General features: G+C 42.1%; 3 protein-coding genes across 3 annotated transcripts; all 3 read left to right on the top strand.

Moving 5' to 3' along the window:
• Window positions 1–3741: 3741 nt before the first annotated feature.
• On the top strand, window positions 3742–12948 carry LOC135643722 (G-type lectin S-receptor-like serine/threonine-protein kinase At4g27290). The gene is made up of 5 exons (XM_065161046.1): window positions 3742–4281; window positions 9659–10486; window positions 12137–12303; window positions 12374–12584; window positions 12662–12948. Exons 1-5 carry the CDS (start codon window positions 3780–3782, stop codon window positions 12898–12900), a joined length of 1947 nt encoding a protein of 648 aa, XP_065017118.1. The 5' UTR covers window positions 3742–3779; the 3' UTR covers window positions 12901–12948.
• A 73-nt stretch (window positions 12949–13021) lies between these two features.
• On the top strand, window positions 13022–13520 carry LOC135643720 (receptor-like serine/threonine-protein kinase SD1-8). Its single transcript, XM_065161044.1, has 2 exons — window positions 13022–13147; window positions 13212–13520. Exons 1-2 carry the CDS (start codon window positions 13022–13024, stop codon window positions 13518–13520), a joined length of 435 nt encoding a protein of 144 aa, XP_065017116.1.
• A 4532-nt stretch (window positions 13521–18052) lies between these two features.
• Window positions 18053–21464, top strand: LOC135643719 (receptor-like serine/threonine-protein kinase SD1-8). Its single transcript, XM_065161043.1, has 6 exons — window positions 18053–19337; window positions 20136–20258; window positions 20341–20507; window positions 20578–20791; window positions 20866–21103; window positions 21201–21464. Exons 1-6 carry the CDS (start codon window positions 18053–18055, stop codon window positions 21397–21399), a joined length of 2226 nt encoding a protein of 741 aa, XP_065017115.1. The 3' UTR covers window positions 21400–21464.

Here is a 21464-nt window from a genome sequence, read left to right as displayed (position 1 = left end):
TCGTCGATACGTCGACCGATCCTTCGACGCAACGTCTAATTTTCTGACATGTTTTTCTCCGGCCCAACATGATTCTTCCTACTTTAATTGTCTCTCCCTGATCGAAGCTTCTTGTGTCACTCAAAACGTAGGTCAAATCATAACTCTATCAATTAATTTTATCATCAAAATCTAAGATTCAATACAAGGATGTCTAGTATGAGTACTTCACTCTTTGATACCAGATTTATAGGTTTGGAAGTTCCAAATCTAGTAACAGCCACTTATTGAGAGTGACAACCAACCATACGAGAGCTATTGAGTGTCGATAGGAGATCATCCGCTCTCAGTATTATGAGAGGAATATCCTGTGTTCTTGCTCAAATAAATCCTTGGCCAAGGTCATTCAAATTAAGAGAGAAAAAGTTCTCCGGGAGAATCCGATTAGAGCGAGACTCGAGGATAAACCGTATGGGCTTAACAACACCATGCCCGCTATATGGTCTCTGAGATATTAGATGAATGAGGGACTATATGTACACGATAACCGAGGACAGATAAGTCCAAAGGATTTGATTCCCCTGTATCATCTAGGGACTGCGGCGTAGTGGCATAATACGTCCGTAGTCGATGAGTCGAGTGAATTATTATGGAGATAATAATTCACAAAGCAAGAATGAGTTCTAATAGGTATGACTCACGACTAGCTCGATATTGGACCTAGAGGGTCACACACATATGGTAGGTGTTGCGACGAGTAGAGGTTCAGATATGCGATATCCGCTAAAGCCCCTGAATTATTGGATCCTATGGATGAGATCCAATAAGAGCTAATAAGATATTATTGGGTAGAGACCCACTAATCTAAGAGGCTTGGGTAATTGGATGGAGATCTAGTACCAAATAGGGTAGGATTCATTAGGGTTAACTAGGGGGCCTCTATAAATAAGAGGGAACTAAAGGCCCATAGAATGAGGCTTCTTAGTAGCCACCTCCTATTCTCCTCTCTCATTCTCCTCCTCAGATAGTAGGCCTGAAGATTTGAGGTGCGTCGTTGCAGCCCAACTATATGGATCACAGCTAGAGAGGAGGACGATTGACCTCCTTCATCTACTCCTATAGATCTATAGTGATTTAGGGATATACAATCTCCCTAGGTAACATAATCTATCTTATATGCAGTTTTAAGTTTCGCGAATTTATGCGCACCAATCTTCGCACGACGACGAACATATATTTGAGAATTTTGAGAATTTATTTTTTTGATCTTCCATTGCACATGTGATGTCGCGCCCAAGATTTCCCAACACTATGACCGGGAATATATAGCGATATATTTTTATAGGCAAATTACTAGTCATAGGTGCCCTGCAAGCCATTCACGTGAGTGATGGCACGTGTGACATGATACACATTTTTTTTTCTTATTATATTTTGATATTTTTATCACTTTATATTGCTTATTATATATATGCATATTGTGATGTCCGTTGATCTGTACAATGAGAATCAGATCATGATGAGATCGTGATAATAAGTTGAATCGCTTTTAAATATAGACCATAAATAATCATGGTCATAGGTTATTCGAGAGGGACATTAAGATAACAAGAAAAACTGGTGTGCTGTATACTTGTCCATATGATGGAGGTAGCTGATCTCATAGCTGGTCGTGTGGGGACACTAATATGAATTGGTCTTAATATCATGATATCATCATAATCTAATTTCCGTTGTATATATCTAAAGACATTACAGTATATATTCATAATTAATATAAAGTAATAAAATATCATAATAATAATAACAAAAAATATTGTATAGTATGTTGCACGTATTATCACTCACGTCATTTGCTTTCATGACACCTAACATTTAGTATAGGCGACACTATGAAATCTCAACCCCCACCCAGGAGCCATTCAAGAACTAAATCGAAATCACTTCAAATCCATCTCGAAATCACTCAAGAACTAACTATTCAAAGTGACTCAAGAATCACCTTGGTCTCAAACCACGTAAGGTCAATAATGAATTCTCCTGTAGCATCCAAAATACGATTGGACCAAGTGATAGATAAAAAGCGAATGCTATATTGTTAAAGAAAGATGCTGTTTGAACTCTTTAAGAGTAAAGGGAAGATAATTCACACATTAATAAGAAAATATTTTAAAAATATTTATATGCAAAGAGTATATATTCTGGGTTTACTTTGCAACTTAGTAACTTAAAGTTTTTGTACTGAATTGATATGTGATTTGATATATGTTAACTCTAATCAATTTGATTTACATAGTAAAAGTATGTGGGTCACTAAAGTGAGGTCAGCGTGCTTCATTTCTCCTTGTTTTTGTAGACTATCATGGATCAAAATTTTCCATATGACAAGTCGTGGATCATTTTAGGACTCCTCACCGCTTCATATTTATTTGAAAGATTCAATGTGGATCACTAAAGTCAAGTCAACGTGAGTCAATATGCCTCAATTCTTCTTGTTTTGGTGTACTATCATAATAGATCATAATTTTCCACATGACAAGTGGTGGGTCTTTTTTAGAGACCTCACTTCCTCATATTTATTTGAAGGAGTCAATACACAAGTCTCATCAATCACTGTTAGGCCATGCAATCATAATTGGATTCATGCAATAGTAGAAGGAAAGACATTCCATCGCTGATTATCATGGATTCGTCTTGTTATGGCATACTATCATGGATCAAAATTTTCGACATGACAAATGGTGGGTCCTTTTTACCTTACTACCTTATATATATTTGGAAGAGTCAATACTATTCTTTCTCACAAGCCTCGTCAATCACTGTTAGGCCATTCAATCGTAATCGGAAGACATTCCACCGCTGACTAATCTACTTCTCGATGCCTACATATAATACAATTCTCGTGTTGGACTTTTATGAACTTGTAGGATTTGTACGCGATTATTCTTTTTAATTGAATCTTTATAATTTAGATTCATATAAAATAAATTTAGCTCGATTTCATGATAGATTTCTATTGTTCAACACATAATTAGGCATATTGAATATTGTCACTTGGGTTTGTAAAGACTTGGAGAATTCGATCGCGTTGAAGTGTATTTACTCTTTTGTGTGATACTAAAAATGTCAGCTAATTTAGTGAAAAAGATTTAAATAATTATCATAAAATTTATGATAAATAATTAAAATTATTATTAAAATTTTTGATAATCAATAGAACATGTTCAACGTGAAAGATACGGAGTAATAGATTATTGAATCAAATTTATAGTCAATAACGTGTGGTCATCTCCTAAGGTCAAGTAAAAGTCTTCGTACCATAAGTGAGAATAAGATTAAGAATTTAAAATCTTATCCGATATATATATATATAATTTTTTTTTGTGGTACTAAAGGTGTCAGCTAATTAGTTAAAAGAATTTTAAATAATTATCATAAATTTTTTTTAATTTAATCTTCATCATTTATTAAAAAAATAAAAACAAGAGGAAGCGATGTCGACAAGTTGAAATGACAAGTCGGCTGGCTAGATGAGTTACAATGCCCGCAGCTACGTATCATGTCTCCCTTAGCACTCTTAAATACTATTATTATAATGCAGGGGCAAATAAGAAGTATAGAATTATCATCATTGCCCTTTCGGAAGAAATCAAGTTAATATGCCAAATGAGAGTAAACAAGTAAATGGCGTTGCGATGATGTTAGAGAAAGAAACTAGTGTTTTCCAGAAGCACGCCAACCAAATAAATGTACAGTGTTCGGACTTGCTTTTGAGATTCGACCACTAGGAATAATTGATCATGAGGAGTCTCTCCGGGGCCTCCTTCCTTCTCTACATCCTCATCCCTCTCCTCGGCCCCTCCAATGGAGCGGACACCTGGACTCTTCACCACCCCCTCGCTGACGACGGGCAACCCTTGATCTCCAAGGGCGGCAGCTTCGAGTTGGGCTTCTTTAGCCCCAACGGTTCTGACAGCCGCTATATCGGGATATGGTACCACAAGATCTCAGTCCAAACGGTGGTGTGGGTCGCCAATCGCCAGCGTCCTGTCACCGGCAGCCATGGAAGCCTATCGGTGGCGGCCAACGGAACGCTCGTCATCACCGGCGAGAACTCGACCGTCGTCTGGTCCTCGCCGTCGCTCGGGCTTTCGCACCCGGTGGCGCTGCTCCTCGACGATGGGAACTTTGTCGTCAGGGAGGCGGATGCTAATCCTAGTGATCCGAACAGCTTTGCGTGGCAGAGCTTCGACTACCCGACCGACTCGCTCCTGCCGGGTATGAAGTGTTGGGAAGAAACCTGTTAATGCGGAATAATTCTTTCCCTCTTTGTGTATCAAAATAGGTTCCTCATCAAAATACCAAGACATCCAAATGAAAATATCAATCAGCACAGCATAAACAATAGAGCAATAAATCAATCACACAGTGAGACCAAATCTTTTTAACGTGGAAAACCCAATGTGGGAAAAACCACGGGACCGTAGTCCACCTCAAACTTCCACTATCAATAATGATGATAACAGGTTTACAGTAGGTCTTCTCTAGAATAACTAGAGGATCAGAATAACATCAAGAACATAGATCTTGGCTCAAGAATACCATATCTTCTGGATCTCTCCCAAAGAGAATTCTAGGTCTCACAGAGTGGATATCGCAGGAAAGTATCTTAGAGAGGGTAAACCGCAGATCAACACCGTTAGGATTGTAGAGTTTGCTGCAAGGATTCTCCACATAAAATTTGGGCCGAAACTGACAACGTTTGGCCACCGATCATCAAGCAGAAAACTCAGAAACCTTACTTTCTCTCTCTATTTCTCTCTCCTCTTTTCTCTCTGCACGCCGTCGCTGTTCACTGTGCACGTACGCTGCACGCTGCACGCTGCACGTTGCTCTGCTTTTTGCATGCCCTAATTTGCCTTACTTCACCTTAATTAGTGATTTGGGCTCAATAGGCCCAATTTGTCCAAGCTCACATATGGGCTGGACCCAACAATTCTCCCCCTCCAGCTCATATGGTGGGCTGTACCAAGCCCGCTCTTCGCCTACATGCTTCAAGCTTCTCCTTAGGCAAAGACTTTGTCAACATATCTGAACCATTCTCACTGGTATGCACTTTTTCCAACTGTAATTCTTTCATCTCAAGCACATCACGAATCCAGTGATATCTCACATCAATATGCTTGGATCTAGAATGGTATGTTGAATTCTTGGAGAGGTGAATGGCGCTCTGACTGTCACAGTAAACAGTATATACTTCCTGTTTCAAGCCCAACTCCTGTAGAAACTTTTTCATCCATAAAGTTTCCTTACAAGCTTCAGTAACTGCTATGTATTCTGCTTCTGTGGTTGATAGAGCAACACACTTCTGTAACTTAGACTGCCAAGAGACTGCTCCTCCTGCAAATGTCATCAAGAATCCCGAAGTGGACTTCCTGGAATCAGTATCACCTGCCATGTCTGCATCTGTGTACCCTTCTAACACAGGTTCATCACTGCCAAAACATAAACACAACCTAGAAGTACCTCTTAGATATCTTAATATCCATTTCACTGCTGCCCAATGTTCCTTTCCAGGATTTGAGAGAAATCGGCTAACAACTCCAACTGCATGAGCTATATCTGGCCTAGTACAAACCATAGCATACATCAAACTGCCTACTGCAGATGAGTAAGGCACTCTGGATATTTCTTCTTTTTCTTTCTCACTTGTAGGACATTGTTTTGAACTCAGCTTGAAATGACCTGCAAGTGGAGAACAAACTGCTTTGGCTTTACTCATGTTGAATCTTTCAAGAACCTTTTCAATGTAAGTCTCCTGAGATAGCCAAATCTTCCTTTTCTTCCTATCACGAAGAATCTTCATGCCAAGTATTTGTCTCACCGATCCCAAGTCTTTCATCGCAAAAGACTTACTTAGCTCTCTTTTCAGCTTTTCAATTTTTTCAACATCATGGCCAATAATCAACATATCATCAACATATAGCAGTAAAATAATAAAATCATCATCTGAAAATTTCTTCATGAACACACAATGATCAGATGTGGTTCTATCATACCCTTGGCTCATCATAAAGGAATCAAACTTCTTGTACCACTGTCTAGGTGCCTGTTTAAGTCCATATAAGCTTTTCCTAAGCTTACATACCAGATTTTCTTTTCCCTTGACTTTGAAACCTTCTGGTTGCTCCATGTAAATTTCTTCTTCTAAGTCACCATGAAGAAATGCTGTTTTTACATCAAGTTGCTCAACTTCTAAATTCAAGCGGGCAGCCAAACCAAGAACAACTCGGATAGAGGACATTTTCACAACCGGAGAAAATATTTCTTCAAAGTCAATACCTTTCTTCTGACTGAATCCTTTCACAACTAGTCGTGCCTTGTATCTCTGTTGTGAGCTATTGCTTTCAGTCTTCAATTTGTAAACCCACTTATTCTTGAGAGCTTTCTTCTCTTTAGGCAACTTTACCAAGTCATAGGTGTGATTCTCAAGCAAGGATCTCATCTCTTCTTGCATGGCATTAACCCACTCATTCTTATTCTCATGTAGAATAGCTTCTTGGTAAGTTTCTGGCTCTCCCCCGTCAGTAAGCATAACATACTCATGTGGAGGATATCTGGTAGAGGGTTGTCGCTCTCTGGTGGATCTTCTTAATGGAATCTCAACTGGTGGTGGAGGTGCATGTTCAGTTGGTTTAGCATCATCAACTGTAGGTGTATCATCACTGGTATTCTCACCACTATCTTCTTGTTCATCTCCCCCATGATCATCATGAACTACAGGTGAAGGAACTGGACCCAAACTCCAAGGAATATAAACAGAGGTTTCTGGCTTCTCAACATTATCACCATCATCAAACAATTGGTCTTCAAGAAACACAACATCTCTGCTTCTAATAATCTTCTTGTTCACTGGATCCCATAATCTGTACCCAAACTCTTCATGACCATATCCCAAGAAGATACATGCTTTTGCCTTATTATCAAGCTTGGACCTCTCATTTTTGGGAATATGAACAAATGCTTTACACCCAAAGACTCTCAAATGATTATAAGATATATCTTTTCCTCTCCATACTCTCTCTGGAACATCACCTTGCAGAGGAACTGATGGAGAAAGATTTATCAGATCAACTGTAGTTCTCATAGCCTCCCCCCAAAATGACTTTGGTAACTTGGCATGGGAAAGCATACACCTAATCCTTTCTTCAATGGTTCTGTTCATCCTTTCTGCCACACCGTTCTGCTGAGGAGTTTTAGGAACTGTTTTCTCAAGCCTGATCCCATGGAACCTGCAATAATTCTCAAAAGGACCCCTGTACTCGCCACCATTATCTAATCGAACACACTTTAGCTTTCTGCCAGTTTCCCTTTCAACATTGACATGAAACTCCTTGAAAGCATCGAATACCTGGTCTTTAGATTTCAAAGCAAAAGCCCAAACTTTTCTAGAATGGTCATCAATAAAAGTAACAAAATAAAGAGCACCTCCAAGAGTTCTAGTTTGCATAGTACAAACATCAGTATGAACTAAATCAATAACATCAGATCTTCTAGATGATGGATATGTCTGAAATGCAACTCTATGTGTTTTTCCAGCTAAGCAATGATCACAAGATTTAAGAGATGTACCTTGCAACTCTGGTAAGAACTGCTTTCTAGCAAGAGTTTGAAGTCCCTTCTCGCTGATATGTCCAAGCCTCTTATGCCAAAGATCTATACTTTCACCTTTTCGAATTGCATTAATCTCTCCTTTGTGTAGCTTAACTTCCATGACATAAAAAGAGTTAATCTTCTTTCCTTTTGCCACAATTAGAGAACCTTTAGTGAGTTTCCATTTACTTTCACCAAAATAATGTGCAAAGCCCTCATCATCAAGTCTACCTGTAGATATCAAGTTAAGACGAATATCTGGAACATGCCTTACATCTTTGAGTATCAATTTGCTCCCAATACTGGTCTCCAAGCAAATATCTCCAATACCCACAATCTTAGATGTACAATTGTTTCCCATTCTGACATTACCAAAATCACCAGCAGTGTAAGATCTAAAGAAATCACCATGAGAAGTAACATGAAATGAAGCACCAGAGTCAATTACCCAATTACTGTCCTGAGCTACAAGGCTAACACAACCTTCATCACAGACAATAGTGATATTACCTTCAGCAGCAACTGTATTGGTCTCTTTCTCATTTTTCTTCATTTCATTCTGTTCTCGCTTCCAAAACCTACACTCTTTCTTCATGTGACCTGGTCTGTTACAGTGAAAACATTTGATATCTCTTCTAGACTTGGATCTTCCTCTATAACCATATGGATTTCTGCTATGACTTCTTCCACGTCTTTCTTGTTTTTCAGTAACAAATGCACCAGAAGAAGATTCACCCTGTTCTTTCCTTCTTGCATCTTCATTTAGCAAACTGTCTTTAACCATATCTATGGTTAGAGTCCCCTCTGGCGTGGAGTTACAAATAGTCACCACATACGTTTCCCAACTTTCTAGTAAAGAGCTGAGAAGTAATAATCCCTGCATCTCATCATCTATATTCATTTTCATAGCAACCAACTTGTTTGCAAGACTCTGAAATAGGCTTATGTGCTCAATAATGTTACCACCATCTTTATACTTCAAATTTACAAGCCTTCTGAGGAGAGAAATTCTATTTCTCACTGTCTTTTTCGCAAAAAGATTTTCTAACCTTTGCCAAACAACATCAGCTCTGGTTTCATCTGAAATATGCTCATGCAAGTTTATATCCATCCATCTTCTAATATAGGCAATAGCTTTTCTATGTTGAACTTCCCATTCTTCATCGTCCATAATAGAAGGTTTATCTTTAACCTTGATAGGCTTATACAAATCTTTGCAATAGAGCAAATCTTCCATCAGACGCCTCCAAGTGGAATAATTTGATGAGTTCAATTTAATCATACCATCTGACTGCTCCATTTCAATCACACAAGAAAACTAGCACCAAACAACCTGATGCTCTGATACCACTTGTTGGGAAGAAACCTGTTAATGCGGAATAATTCTTTCCCTCTTTGTGTATCAAAATAGGTTCCTCATCAAAATACCAATTTGACATCCAAATGAAAATATCAATCAGCACAGCATAAACAATAGAGCAATAAATCAATCACACAGTGAGACCAAATCTTTTTAACGTGGAAAACCCAATGTGGGAAAAACCACGGGACCGTAGTCCACCTCAAACTTCCACTATCAATAATGATGATAACAGGTTTACAGTAGGTCTTCTCTAGAATAACTAGAGGATCAGAATAACATCAAGAACATAGATCTTGGCTCAAGAATACCATATCTTCTGGATCTCTTCCAAAGAGAATTCTAGGTCTCACAGAGTGGATATCGCAGGAAAGTATCTTAGAGAGGGTAAACCGCAGATCAACACCGTTAGGATTGTAGAGTTTGCTGCAAGGATTCTCCACATAAAATTTGGGCCGAAACTGACAACGTTTGGCCACCGATCATCAAGCAGAAAACTCAGAAACCTTACTTTCTCTCTCTATTTCTGTCTGCACGCCGTCGCTGTTCACTGTGCACGTACGCTGCACGCTGCACGCTGCACGTTGCTCTGCTTTTTGCATGCCCTAATTTGCCTTACTTCACCTTAATTAGTGATTTGGGCTCAATAGGCCCAATTTGTCCAAGCTCACATATGGGCTGGACCCAACATGAAGCTCGGGTGGAATCTGACGACCGGGATCAACCGCCAGCTCACGTCGTGGGCGAACGCCAGCGACCCGGCGCCGGGCGAGTACACCTTCGGCATCGATCTGCGCGGCGATCCCCAGGTCTTTGAATGGTCAGGGACGGATCAGATGTGGCGCGCCGGGCCATGGAACGGGCTGTGGCTCACCGGCGTCCCACAGATGACGTCTTACAACAATATCTCGTTTCAGTTCTCCGTCGACGCCACCCAGGTCGTCTACGTCTTCCACATGATCGACGTATCGATCGTCTCCAGGCTGTTCATGAACCACTCCGGCAAAGTGGAGCGACTGGTGTGGGTCGACGACAGCAAGTTATGGAACCCTCTCTGGTCCAACCCCAATGACCTATGCGACAACATCTTCCCGTGCGGTCCCAACGCCGTCTGCGACCCCAGCATGTCGCCGCGGTGCAGCTGCCCGCAGGGGTTCCAGCCGAAGAATTCGACCAACTGGGGATTCAGGTACGGCTCCGACGGGTGCGTGAGGAAGACGGAGGTGGACTGCCGGTACGGGACCGACGGGTTCGCCTTAGTGAGCGGCGTGAAGCTACCGGACTCGTCGAGCTCGACGGTGGAATGGGTCGGCAAGACCCTGGACCAGTGCAGAGCTAAGTGTTTGAAGAATTGCTCGTGCACGGCCTACGCTCAAGCCAACATCAGCGGGAGCGGCAGCGGGTGCATACTGTGGAGTACTAATCTCACGGACCTGAGGGTGTACGGCAACGGAGGACAGGATCTCTATGTCAGGGCGGCGGCCGCCGATCTAGGTATGTACAGCTCTGTCTCGCTTAGTTTGGATCGCTGGCTGCGGGAAGCCCGCAGTCACCAGCAATTAGGGGCTGAAGCCTGTTAGCGTCGACCAGAGAAACAGGTTGTTAGTGTAAACAGCTTTGAGCCGTGGCCTTGGGGCGACGCGACTCGGTTCGGGTCCGGATGGCGGAATCTCCCCGGTGCGGCCCTCGGGTTCACCGAGGTGGTCGCGCTAAGATGGTCCGATCAGGACGGGGTCACATTTTTCCTCCGGGCGGGAACTTCTCGCCCGCGCGTCCAGCAGAGACCTTCGGCTTCGCTCCTACACAAAGGTCAGGTCGAGCTTCTCGACCCGACCCCTCCGACGATCGAGTCAGAAGATAGTGGAGGGGATTTCGGAAGAAGAAGAGTTTTTTTCTCATCTGCCCCCCCTTGCTCGTTGAGAGTGCGAGGGTATTTATAGAGAAGCTTGTCGTGGTTTAATGTGCCCGCTTGCAGGGGCAGACGGTGGCGTCTGACATTGGTTTGGCGTGGCGTGAAGAACCAAACTGTCGCAGGGCATGGGCGTGCTTCGGTCGTCGTTCTCCTCTGCCTCGGCCAAGCAGGTTGGGTCAGACAACGTTGAAGTCATTGTCTGAGAGCGGGTGACGTCAGCACATATCGCATCAGCATTATTGCCCTCTTTGGGCAGAGTGTCGTCCAGGCATGGCTGACGTCGTGGCGCGTCATGTCGCCATTATTACCCTCATCACAGGTGATGACGAGGGTTAGGGTGGCGTTTTTGACTTTGATGCCGCAATCTCCTCCATGTCATCCATAGAGGTGATTTATGATACGGAGGACCGTAGCCATGATCGATTGCTTTGACTTTGAATCTCATTTAGAGAGTCAAATAAAGTGTCGAACATTAAGGTATAATTTAAACGCATATATGAAAATTAAAAACTTGATTTCTATATATTTGTTCAAAATTTATGAAGAAGTCCCATGTACTTTTATTATATCTTGGTAAAATAATATCACTAAGAAAAGAATCATGGATATATAAAGTATGAAACATAGAAGAGAAAAACAGAACATATCGCCAATTAAAAGATCATTGATATATAAAGCATGAAACATAGAATAATTTTTTAAAAAATTACTAATAAAAAATAAGAATATATATACAAAGAAGGGATAAAAGGCATGTGAATGTAAGATTATAGGTGTTGCTTGTAAGACCCATATTCCTTGGAATCAATAATCAACAATGAAGCAGCCATTGACCACAGACCTTTTTCTTTTTGTGTGCCATTTGTGATATTATAGTAGCTCATAGGAAAAATAGTCCAAGCAGTATTTGACATCTCTGAAGGTGGAGCTACTAAAAATATCATGCTAATATATACTGCACGCTTCTCGAAGGTTTTTATCTGAGGAGAACATATAATTTTGTTCTTGTTTTCATATGATCATGTTGATGTTTCAGACTCAGAGTCAAGTCATCACCGGATCCATTTAACCGTGATCACTGTGATCATTGCTCTCTTCATCTCAATCCTAGCTTTCGTCGGTTGCTGTGTTTGGAGAAGGAAGAAAAGAAGTACCATCAACATTTCTTCTTCTTTACCTTGTTTCTACCACTCGAGAGGAAGCCTTCATCACCTCTTGTTATCACTCAGCAGGTATGTCAGAGATGGCCATCTCCTTGACAGAGCGACACAACGATGAAGGAACAGAAGCGAACGACTTGGACCTCCCATTGTTCGATCTGGGAACGGTCGCCGACGCCACAGGCAACTTCTCCATAGAAAGCAAGCTCGGCGAGGGGGGATTTGGTCCCGTGTACAAGGTAGGGAATCGACCGAGTCTCGCGGTTTACAGTTTCACCAATTTGGCTGCTCTCAACCAGAAGCTCGCAGGGAAAGCTGGAGGACGAGCAAGAGATAGCTGTGAAGAGGCTGTCCAAGACATCGGTGCAGGGCATCGATGAGTTCATGAACGAGGTGGTGCTGATCGCCAAGCTGCAGCACCGTAACCTTGTTCGCCTTCTTGGTTGCTGCATTCAAGGAGAAGAAAGGATGTTGATCTACGAGTACATAACCAACGGAAGCTTGGACTCCTTCCTCTTTGGTGATTAGTTCATTCTTTCACCTTCTCATGACATTTTGCATCTCCATTCATCACTCGTCATGAGAATCTTTTCTCAGATAAAGCCAAGGGTTGGTTGCTGAACTGGCCAACGCGTTACAGCATCATAGTTGGGATTGCTCGAGGCCTTCTGTACCTCCATCAGGATTCCAGATTGAGGATCATCCACAGGGATCTGAAAGCTAGCAACATTCTTCTCGACATGCACATGAACCCTAAGATATCTGACTTCGGCATGGCAAGGATATTTGGAGGGGACGAAACGGAAGTAAACACCAAGAGAGTCGTCGGAACATAGTAAGACTTCAAGAACACATAATACACGAACTTGTATTGGCATGTGCATCGTGACCAGCAGAATCAAAGACGCTTCTTACTCTTACCATAACTGCAGCGGATACATGTCTCCCGAATACGCCATGGATGGAATCTTCTCCGTGAAATCTGATGTGTTCAGTTTCGGCGTGTTGATACTTGAGATCATCAGCGGCAAAAAGAACAGAGGAATCTATGACTCGTCACGCAGCCTCAATCTTCTGGGATACGTAAGTATAAGAACTCATCGTCGTCTTCCTCCCTCGGTGTGCCACTAACAGTGATTGCCTTCAGACGTGGAGCCTATGGAGAGAAGGTAAAGGCCTCAACTTGGTCGACGAAGTCATCGGCGACTCGTACCCCAAGGCGGAAGTCTTGAGGTGCACGAAGGTCGGCCTTCTGTGCGTTCAGGAGCGACCGGAGGACAGACCGACGATGTCGTCGGTGCTGTTGATGTTGGGAAGCGACAGCGCGCTGCTGCCGCAGCCGAGGCAACCGGGCTTTGTTGCCATGAGAGGGCCGCTGGACCCCGATTCCTCGACGAGCAAGCAGGACTGGTTGTCCATCAACAATGTGTCGGTCACGATGTTTGAAGGTCGATGATGAATGCCCCAAAAAAACAAGACAACGAAATGATGTAGAATCGAATCCTGCAAGAGCTGTTAGACTAATCGGTGCTACTAATTGATGCAAGTACAACATGATAATGGAACAAATATCTCAATATTCTAGACGAAGTTAAATAAAACAAATAATAAAATAATTAATTATGTCATCTTATGATCACTCGATTAATATTATGCTGAAAATATATACTGTTACACTCATGTTGAACGTCTTTATATTGTGATAATATTATGCTGAAAATATATCAAATATGAATACAAGTAACTTGAAATTTAAATAAAAAATAATAAACGATCAACTCGTTATTATCATGTGATAATCATTTTATTGTGTAAATCAATGAAAAAATAATATAATATACTATTACATTCATATTAGAAGTGAGGTTATAAGAAGATTACGAGGTTAGCCAACATTTGGCCTCAAGGCTAACATAGTGCATTATGTCGATGCGATACGGACAGGGCGACCACTTGCTCTCACATTATTTAAGGTCATGCAAGACGACGTCGCATTTTACATAGCTGTCTTGGAAAGCTCGGAATGACGTTGCTCGACGCGCATTCATGTAGGTTGGTCAATGTCCGCACGAAAGGTACGAGCCAATCGCACGAGGAGCCGATGGCCATTAACAGACCATGTACCATCGACTTTCGTCCACAAGTATAAAAACCAACCTCTTGACCAATGTTAGAGAGGAAGACTTGGAACACTCAAACTTCCCTTAACACTAAATTAAGTTTTAGAGGGGTCGAGTCTGAAAACCCCCATATTGACTTCGACATATGAGAAAGAACTGCTACTCATAAATGTTTTACAAGTCAATCACATGAGTGATGACACGTGCAATATGATAGGTCCAAAAGATTGGATTCCCCTGTATCATCTAGAGATTGCGGCATAGTGACCAAGTACGTTCATAGTCGATAAGTCGAGTGAATTATTATAAATACAATAATTCACTAAGCCAAAAGGAGTTCTAACAAGTATGACTCATGGCTAGCTTGATATTTAACCTAGAGAGTCAGTCACACACATATATGGTAGATGTTGTGATGAGTAGAGATTTGAATATAAGATATTCGTAGGAGTCCTTATCTTATTGGATATTCAATATGACTTAAATTATTGGATTCTATGGATGAGATCCAATAAGAGCTAATGAAATATTATTGGATAGAGATCCACTAATCTAAGAGGTTTTGGTAGTTGAATAAAGATCCAATACCTAATAAGGCTGGATCCATTAAGGTTAAGTTAACAAGGGGCCTCTATAAATAGGGGAAAACCAAAGGGTCATAGGCTAGGCTTCTTGGTTGCCACTTTCTATTCTCCTCTTCCCTTCTCCATCTCAGCCAACAAGTATGGAGATTTGGGCAGCGATTTAAGGAGCGTCTTCGTAACCCCTACCATGTGAATCACCGCTAGAGAGGAAAGCACTTAACTTCCTTCATCCTCTCTTATAGATCTGTAGGAATTTAGGGATATATGATCTCCCATGATAACACAACTATCTCACATGAGGTTTTCAGTTTCGTAGGTTTTTACGCACCAATTTTTGCACGATGATGAACACCTTTTGAAAAATTTAAGATTTTGTTTTATATTCTTCAGCTACGTATGTGATGTTACCCTCTAGATTTTCCAACAGTAATTGCATATAGAAGTTGAAACATTCTCACCTAAGAGAGATCGTATATCCTATTATATGTAGTCTATGGATGAAGGAGCTCTAGCAAACTCCTCTCTAGCAATGATCCACACAACAGATACGGTGATGATGCACCTCCTTGCGCAACACATCCTTTTCTCACGTTCACGCACCACTATACCACAACAACCAAATAGAAATCGATCCCTCTTGCTGCCCACTCATACTAGAGAGGGACTAGTTGATTGGAGGAAGGAGCATGGAGGAGATAAAGGAGGTGGCGATAGTAGGGGACTAGCTTATAATTCCTTTTAGTCCAAACTCCTATTTATTGAGACCCTCCTTTAACTAATCATAGTGGATCCTTCTTTTTAAGTATTAGATCTTCATCTAATAATCTCTGGCTTAATAGATATTGGATCTCCATCTAATAACTATCATAAGCTCTATTGGGTTTCTCCCAAGAATCCATTAAAACATGGGGCTAATTGGATATCTTATATATGATCCCTTATTCGTCATGTTTTCCACCATATGTGTATGATCCTCTGTGCCCAATACCGAGCTAGGCATGAGATACACCTGTCAAAACTCCTTATAACTCAATAAATTATTATCTCTATAATAATTCACTAAACTCATTGACTACAGATGTACTAGGCCACTACGCCATAGTCCTTAAATAGTATAGCGAGATCTAATCCATTGGACTTGTCTGTCCTTAGTTACCATGTATTTATAGTCCATCATCTATCTAATATCCTAGATATCATATACCGAGTATGGTGTTATCAGGCATATACAAAATATATTCAAGTCTCTCGATCTGAATATCACACTCATCGAATTCATTACAATTTGATTGACCCTAATTAGGGATTTGCTTGAGTACGAGCACATGAGATATTTCTCTCATAATACCAAAGTGAATGATCCTATATTGATACTCAATTACGTTAGATTTGGAACATCCAGACCTATAAGTTTGATATCAAAGAATAAAATATTCATACATGACATCCTTAGTGTCTCAAGTCTAAGGACCAGACACATTGAGACTATAGAATTACTATATGATAATAAGATATGAACTAAATCTTCAATGAGTAGTTGTATTATATCCTTAATGTCCCCACACAAGCAACTATGAGACTAGTTACCTCCATCATATGCATGAGTATATAATACATTGGTATGTCCAGTTATCTCAATGTCCCTCTCGAGTAATCTATGATTGAAAATATTTAGTAATTTGTATTTATAGGAAAATTGATCTCATTATCATGATCTTATCATGATTCAATTCTTATTGCACATATTGAAGGATATTATAATATATATTCATCATCAATATAAAGTGATAAAGTGTCATAATAACAATAACAAAAAAAATTATATAGCATGTTACATGTGTCATCACTCACGTGATTGACTTGCAGGGCACTTGTAACTAACTCTTAGTACAAGCGACACTCTAAAAGCTCAGCCCCCACCCCGGAGCCACTCAAGAACCAACTCAGAATCACTTCATGTCCACCTCGGAGTCACTTAAGAATTATCTCGTAATCACTCAAGAATCATCTTAGAGTCACGTCAGATGCTCCTATGCCCTTAGGCTCTTACTATGTCGGGTCAACGATGAATTCCCCTAACACATAAAGTCTAAAAAAAATCGAACTAAGTGATCGGTAAATGAGAACGAGTGAATTGCCATGTAGCGTCAAGAAAGATGCAAACTAGATGAAAGATAAGGGAATATGTTAAAAATATTCATATGAAAAGACTATATATTCTGGGTTTACTATGCAACTTAGTAACTTAATAACTAAAGATTTTATACTGGATTGTGATTTGATGTATGTTAGCTTTAATCAATTTCATGCACCGACACAAATGTACTGTCTAATATTTTTGGTAATTTAAGATTTACATAGTATGAAAGGTTTGTGGGTCACTAAAGTCAAGTCAGCATGCCTCGTTTCTCCTTGTTTTCGTAGACTATCATGGATCAAAATTTTCCACATGACAAGTGGTGGATCATTTTAGGTGTCATCACCGTCTCATATTTATTTGAAAGAGTCAACGTGGGTCACTAAAGTCAAATCAACATGAGTCAATGTGCCTCAATTCGCCTTGTTTTGGTAGACTATCACCGATCAGAAATTTCTGCGTTACAAACTGTGGGTTCTTTCTACCTCGCAGCCTCATATTTATTTGGAAGAGTCAATACCATTCTTTCTCACAAGCCTCATCAGTCACTGTTAGGCCATTCAATCGTAATAATAGATGGATTTACTTCCCGATGTCTACATATAATACAATTCTCATGCTGGACTTTTATGAACTTGTAGGATTTCTAAGCGAATATTCTTTTTGATTGAATCTTTATACTTTAGATTCATATAAAATAATTTTAGCTCTATTTCATGATAGATTTTTTTTGTTCAACACATAATTTGAGATCTTACAAAAATCATATTAGGGGCATATTGGATAATATACCGGGAAGATACGAAGTAATAGATTCTTGAATCAAATTTCTAGTCAATGCCGCGTGGTCATCTCCTAGGGCCAAGTCAAAGTCTTAAATACTATGTCCGCAGCTACGTATCATGTCTCCCTTACCACTCTTAAATACTATTATTATAATCCGGGGATTATATGCAAATAAGAAGTATAGAATTATCATTGCCCTTTCGGAAGAAATCAAGTTAATATGCCAAATGAGCGTAAACAAGTAAATGACGTTGCGATGATGTTAGAGAAAGAAACTAGTGTTTTCCAGAAGCACGCCAACCAAATAAATGTACAGTGTTCGGACTTGCTTTTGAGATTCGACCACTAGGAATAATTGATCATGAGGAGTCTCTCCGGGGCCTCCTTCCTTCTCTACATCCTCATCCCTCTCCTCGGCCCCTCCAATGGAGCGGACACCTGGACTCTTCACCACCCCCTCGCTGACGACGGGCAACCCTTGATCTCGAAGGACGGCAGCTTCGCGTTGGGCTTCTTTAGCCGCAACGGTTCTGACAACCGCTATATCGGGATATGGTACCACAAGATCTCAGTCCAAACGGTGGTGTGGGTCGCCAATCGCGAGCGGCCTGTCACCGGCAGCCATGGAAGCCTATCCGTGGCGGCCAACGGAATGCTCCGCATCACCGACGAGAACTCGACCGTCGTCTGGTCCTCTCCGTCGCTCGCTCTTGCAAACCCGGTGGCGCAGCTCCTCGACGATGGGAACTTTGTCGTCAGGGAGAGGGATGGTAATCCTTCTGATCCGAACAGCTTTGCGTGGCAGAGCTTCGACTACCCGACCGACACGCTCCTGCCGGGCATGAAGCTCGGGTGGAATCGAACGACCGGGTTCAACCGCACGCTCACGTCGTGGGCGAGCGCCATCGACCCAGCGCCGGGTGAGTACACCTTCGGCATCGATCTGCACGAGGTTCCCCAGGCCTTTGAATGGTCAGGGACGCGCGCAGTGTGGCGCGGTGGCCCATGGAATGGGCTACGGTTCACCGGAATCCCACAGATGGCGTCCAACAACTTGGTCTCGCTGGAGTTCTTCGACGACAACACCCAGGTCGTCTACGTCTCCCACGCGATCAGCGATTCGATCGTCTCCAGGCTGGTCATGAACCACTCCGGCAAAGTGGAGCGACTGGTGTGGGTCAACGACAGCAAGTTATGGAACCCTCTCTGGTCCCACCCCGATGACCACTGCGACACCATCTCCCCGTGCGGCCCCAACGCCGTCTGCTACCCCAGCAGGTCGCCGCAGTGCGGCTGCCCGCAGGGGTTCCAGCCGAAGAATCCGACCGACTGGGGATTCAGGTACGGCTCCGACGGGTGCGTGAGGAAGACGGAGGTGGACTGCCGGTACGGGACCGACGGGTTCGCCTTAGTGAGCGGCGTGAAGCTACCGGACACGTCAAGCTCGACGGTGGAATGGGTCGGCACGACCCTGGACCAGTGCGGAACTAAGTGTTTGAAGAATTGCTCGTGCACGGCCTACGCTCAAGCCAACATCAGCGGGAGCGGCAGCGGGTGCATACTATGGAGTACTAATCTCACAGATATGAGGGTGTACGGCAGTGGAGGACAGGATCTCTATGTCAGGGCAGCGGCCGCCGATCTAGGTATGTACAGCTCGGTCTCGCTTAGTTTGGATTGCTGGCTGCGGGAAGCCCGCAGTCGCCAGCAATTCGGGGCTGAACCCTGTTAGCGTCGACCAGAGAGACGCATGATGGTGAGGGATTAGGGCGGCGTTTTTGACTTCGATGACGCAATGTCCTCGATGTCATCTAGCGAGTCTCATCTCAGGATTTATGATGACGCAATGCCATTTTTGACTGAGTCTCACCTAGAGAGTCAAATATAGTGGTGCACATTAAGGTATAATTTAAACGCATATATTAGAAATTAAAAAGTTGATTTCTATATATTTGTTTCAAATTTTATGAAGAAGTCCCATGTACTTTTTATTTCTTGGTAAAATAATATCACCAAGTAAAAGATCATTGATATATAAAGCATGAAACATAGAATAAAGTAAACTACAAGAGAAAAACATAACTTAATTAGGAAAGTCAGAAGTCAAAGTGAATAATTTTTTAAAAAATTACTAATAAAAAATAAGAATATATATTACAAAGAAGGGATAAAAGCAGCATGTGAATATATATACAAAGCAGTATAGGTGTTGCTTGTAAGACGCGTATACCTTGGAATCAATAATCAACAATGAAGCCGCCATTTCGTTGCCATTTGTGATATTTAGCTCATAGGAAAAATAGTCCAAGGAGTATTTGACCTCTCTGAACGTGGTGGTACTAAAAATATGATGCTAATATATACTGCATGCTTCTCGAAGGTTTTTATCTGAGGAGAACATATAATTTTGTTCTTGTTTTCATATGATCATGTTGATGTTTCAGGCTCAGAATCAAGTCATCACTGGATCCATTTAACCGTGATCACTGTGATCATTGCTCTCTTCATCTTAATCCTAGCTTTGGTCGGTTGCTGTGTTTGGAGAAGGAAGAAAAGAAGCAGCACAAGTACCATCAACACTTGTTCTTCTTTACCTTGTTACTACCACTTGAGAGGAATCCTTCATCACCTCTTGTTATCACTCAGCAGGTATGTCAGGCATGGCCATCTCCTTGACAGAGCGACATAACGATGAAGGAACAGAAGCGAAGGACTTGGACCTCCCATTGTTCGATCTTGGAACGGTCGCCGACGCCACAAGCAACTTCTCCATAGAAAGCAAGCTCGGCGAGGGGGGATTTGGTCCCGTGTACAAGGTAGGGAATCGACCGAGTCTCGCGGTTTACAGTTTCACCAACTTAGTTGCTCTCAACCAGAAGCTCGCAGGGTAAGCTGGAGGACGAGCAAGAGATAGCTGTGAAGAGGCTGTCCAAGACATCGGTGCAGGGCCTCGATGAGTTCATGAACGAGGTGGTGCTGATCGCCAAGCTGCAGCACCGTAACCTTGTTCGCCTTCTTGGTTGCTGCATTCAAGGAAAAGAAAGGATGTTGATCTACGAGTACATGCCCAACGGAAGCTTGGACTCCTTCCTCTTTGGTGGTCAGTTCATCCTTTCACCTCCTCATGGCATTTTGCATCTCCATTCATCACTCATCACGAGAATCTTTGCTCAGATAAAGCTAAGGGTTGGTTGCTGAACTGGACAACGCGTTACAGCATCATAGTTGGGATTGCTCGAGGCCTTCTGTACCTCCATCAGGATTCCAGATTGAGGATCATCCACAGGGATCTGAAAGCTAGCAACATTCTTCTCGACATGCACATGAACCCTAAGATATCTGACTTCGGCATGGCAAGGATATTTGGAGGGGACGAAACGGAAGCAAACACCAAGAGAGTCGTCGGAACATAGTAAGACTTCAAGAACACATAATACATGAACTTGTATTGGCATGTGCATCGTGACCAGCAGAATCAGAAACGCTGATTACTCTCACCGTTCCTGCAGCGGATACATGTCTCCCGAATACGCCATGGATGGAATCTTCTCCGTGAAATCTGATGTGTTCAGTTTCGGCGTGTTGGTACTTGAGATCATCAGCGGCAAAAAGAACAGAGGAATCTATGACTCGTCGCGCAGACTCAATCTTCTGGGATACGTAAGTATAATAACTCATCGTCGTCTTCCTCTCTCGCTGTGCCACTAACCGTGATTGCCTTCAGACGTGGCGCCTATGGAAAGAAGGTAAAGGCCTCGACTTGGTCGACGAAG

The sequence above is a fragment of the Musa acuminata genome, chromosome BXJ3-7 (genome assembly GCF_036884655.1).
Source record: "Musa acuminata AAA Group cultivar baxijiao chromosome BXJ3-7, Cavendish_Baxijiao_AAA, whole genome shotgun sequence".
Taxonomy (NCBI): domain Eukaryota; kingdom Viridiplantae; phylum Streptophyta; class Magnoliopsida; order Zingiberales; family Musaceae; genus Musa; species Musa acuminata.
This window is presented reverse-complemented; position numbering and strand designations above follow the sequence as displayed.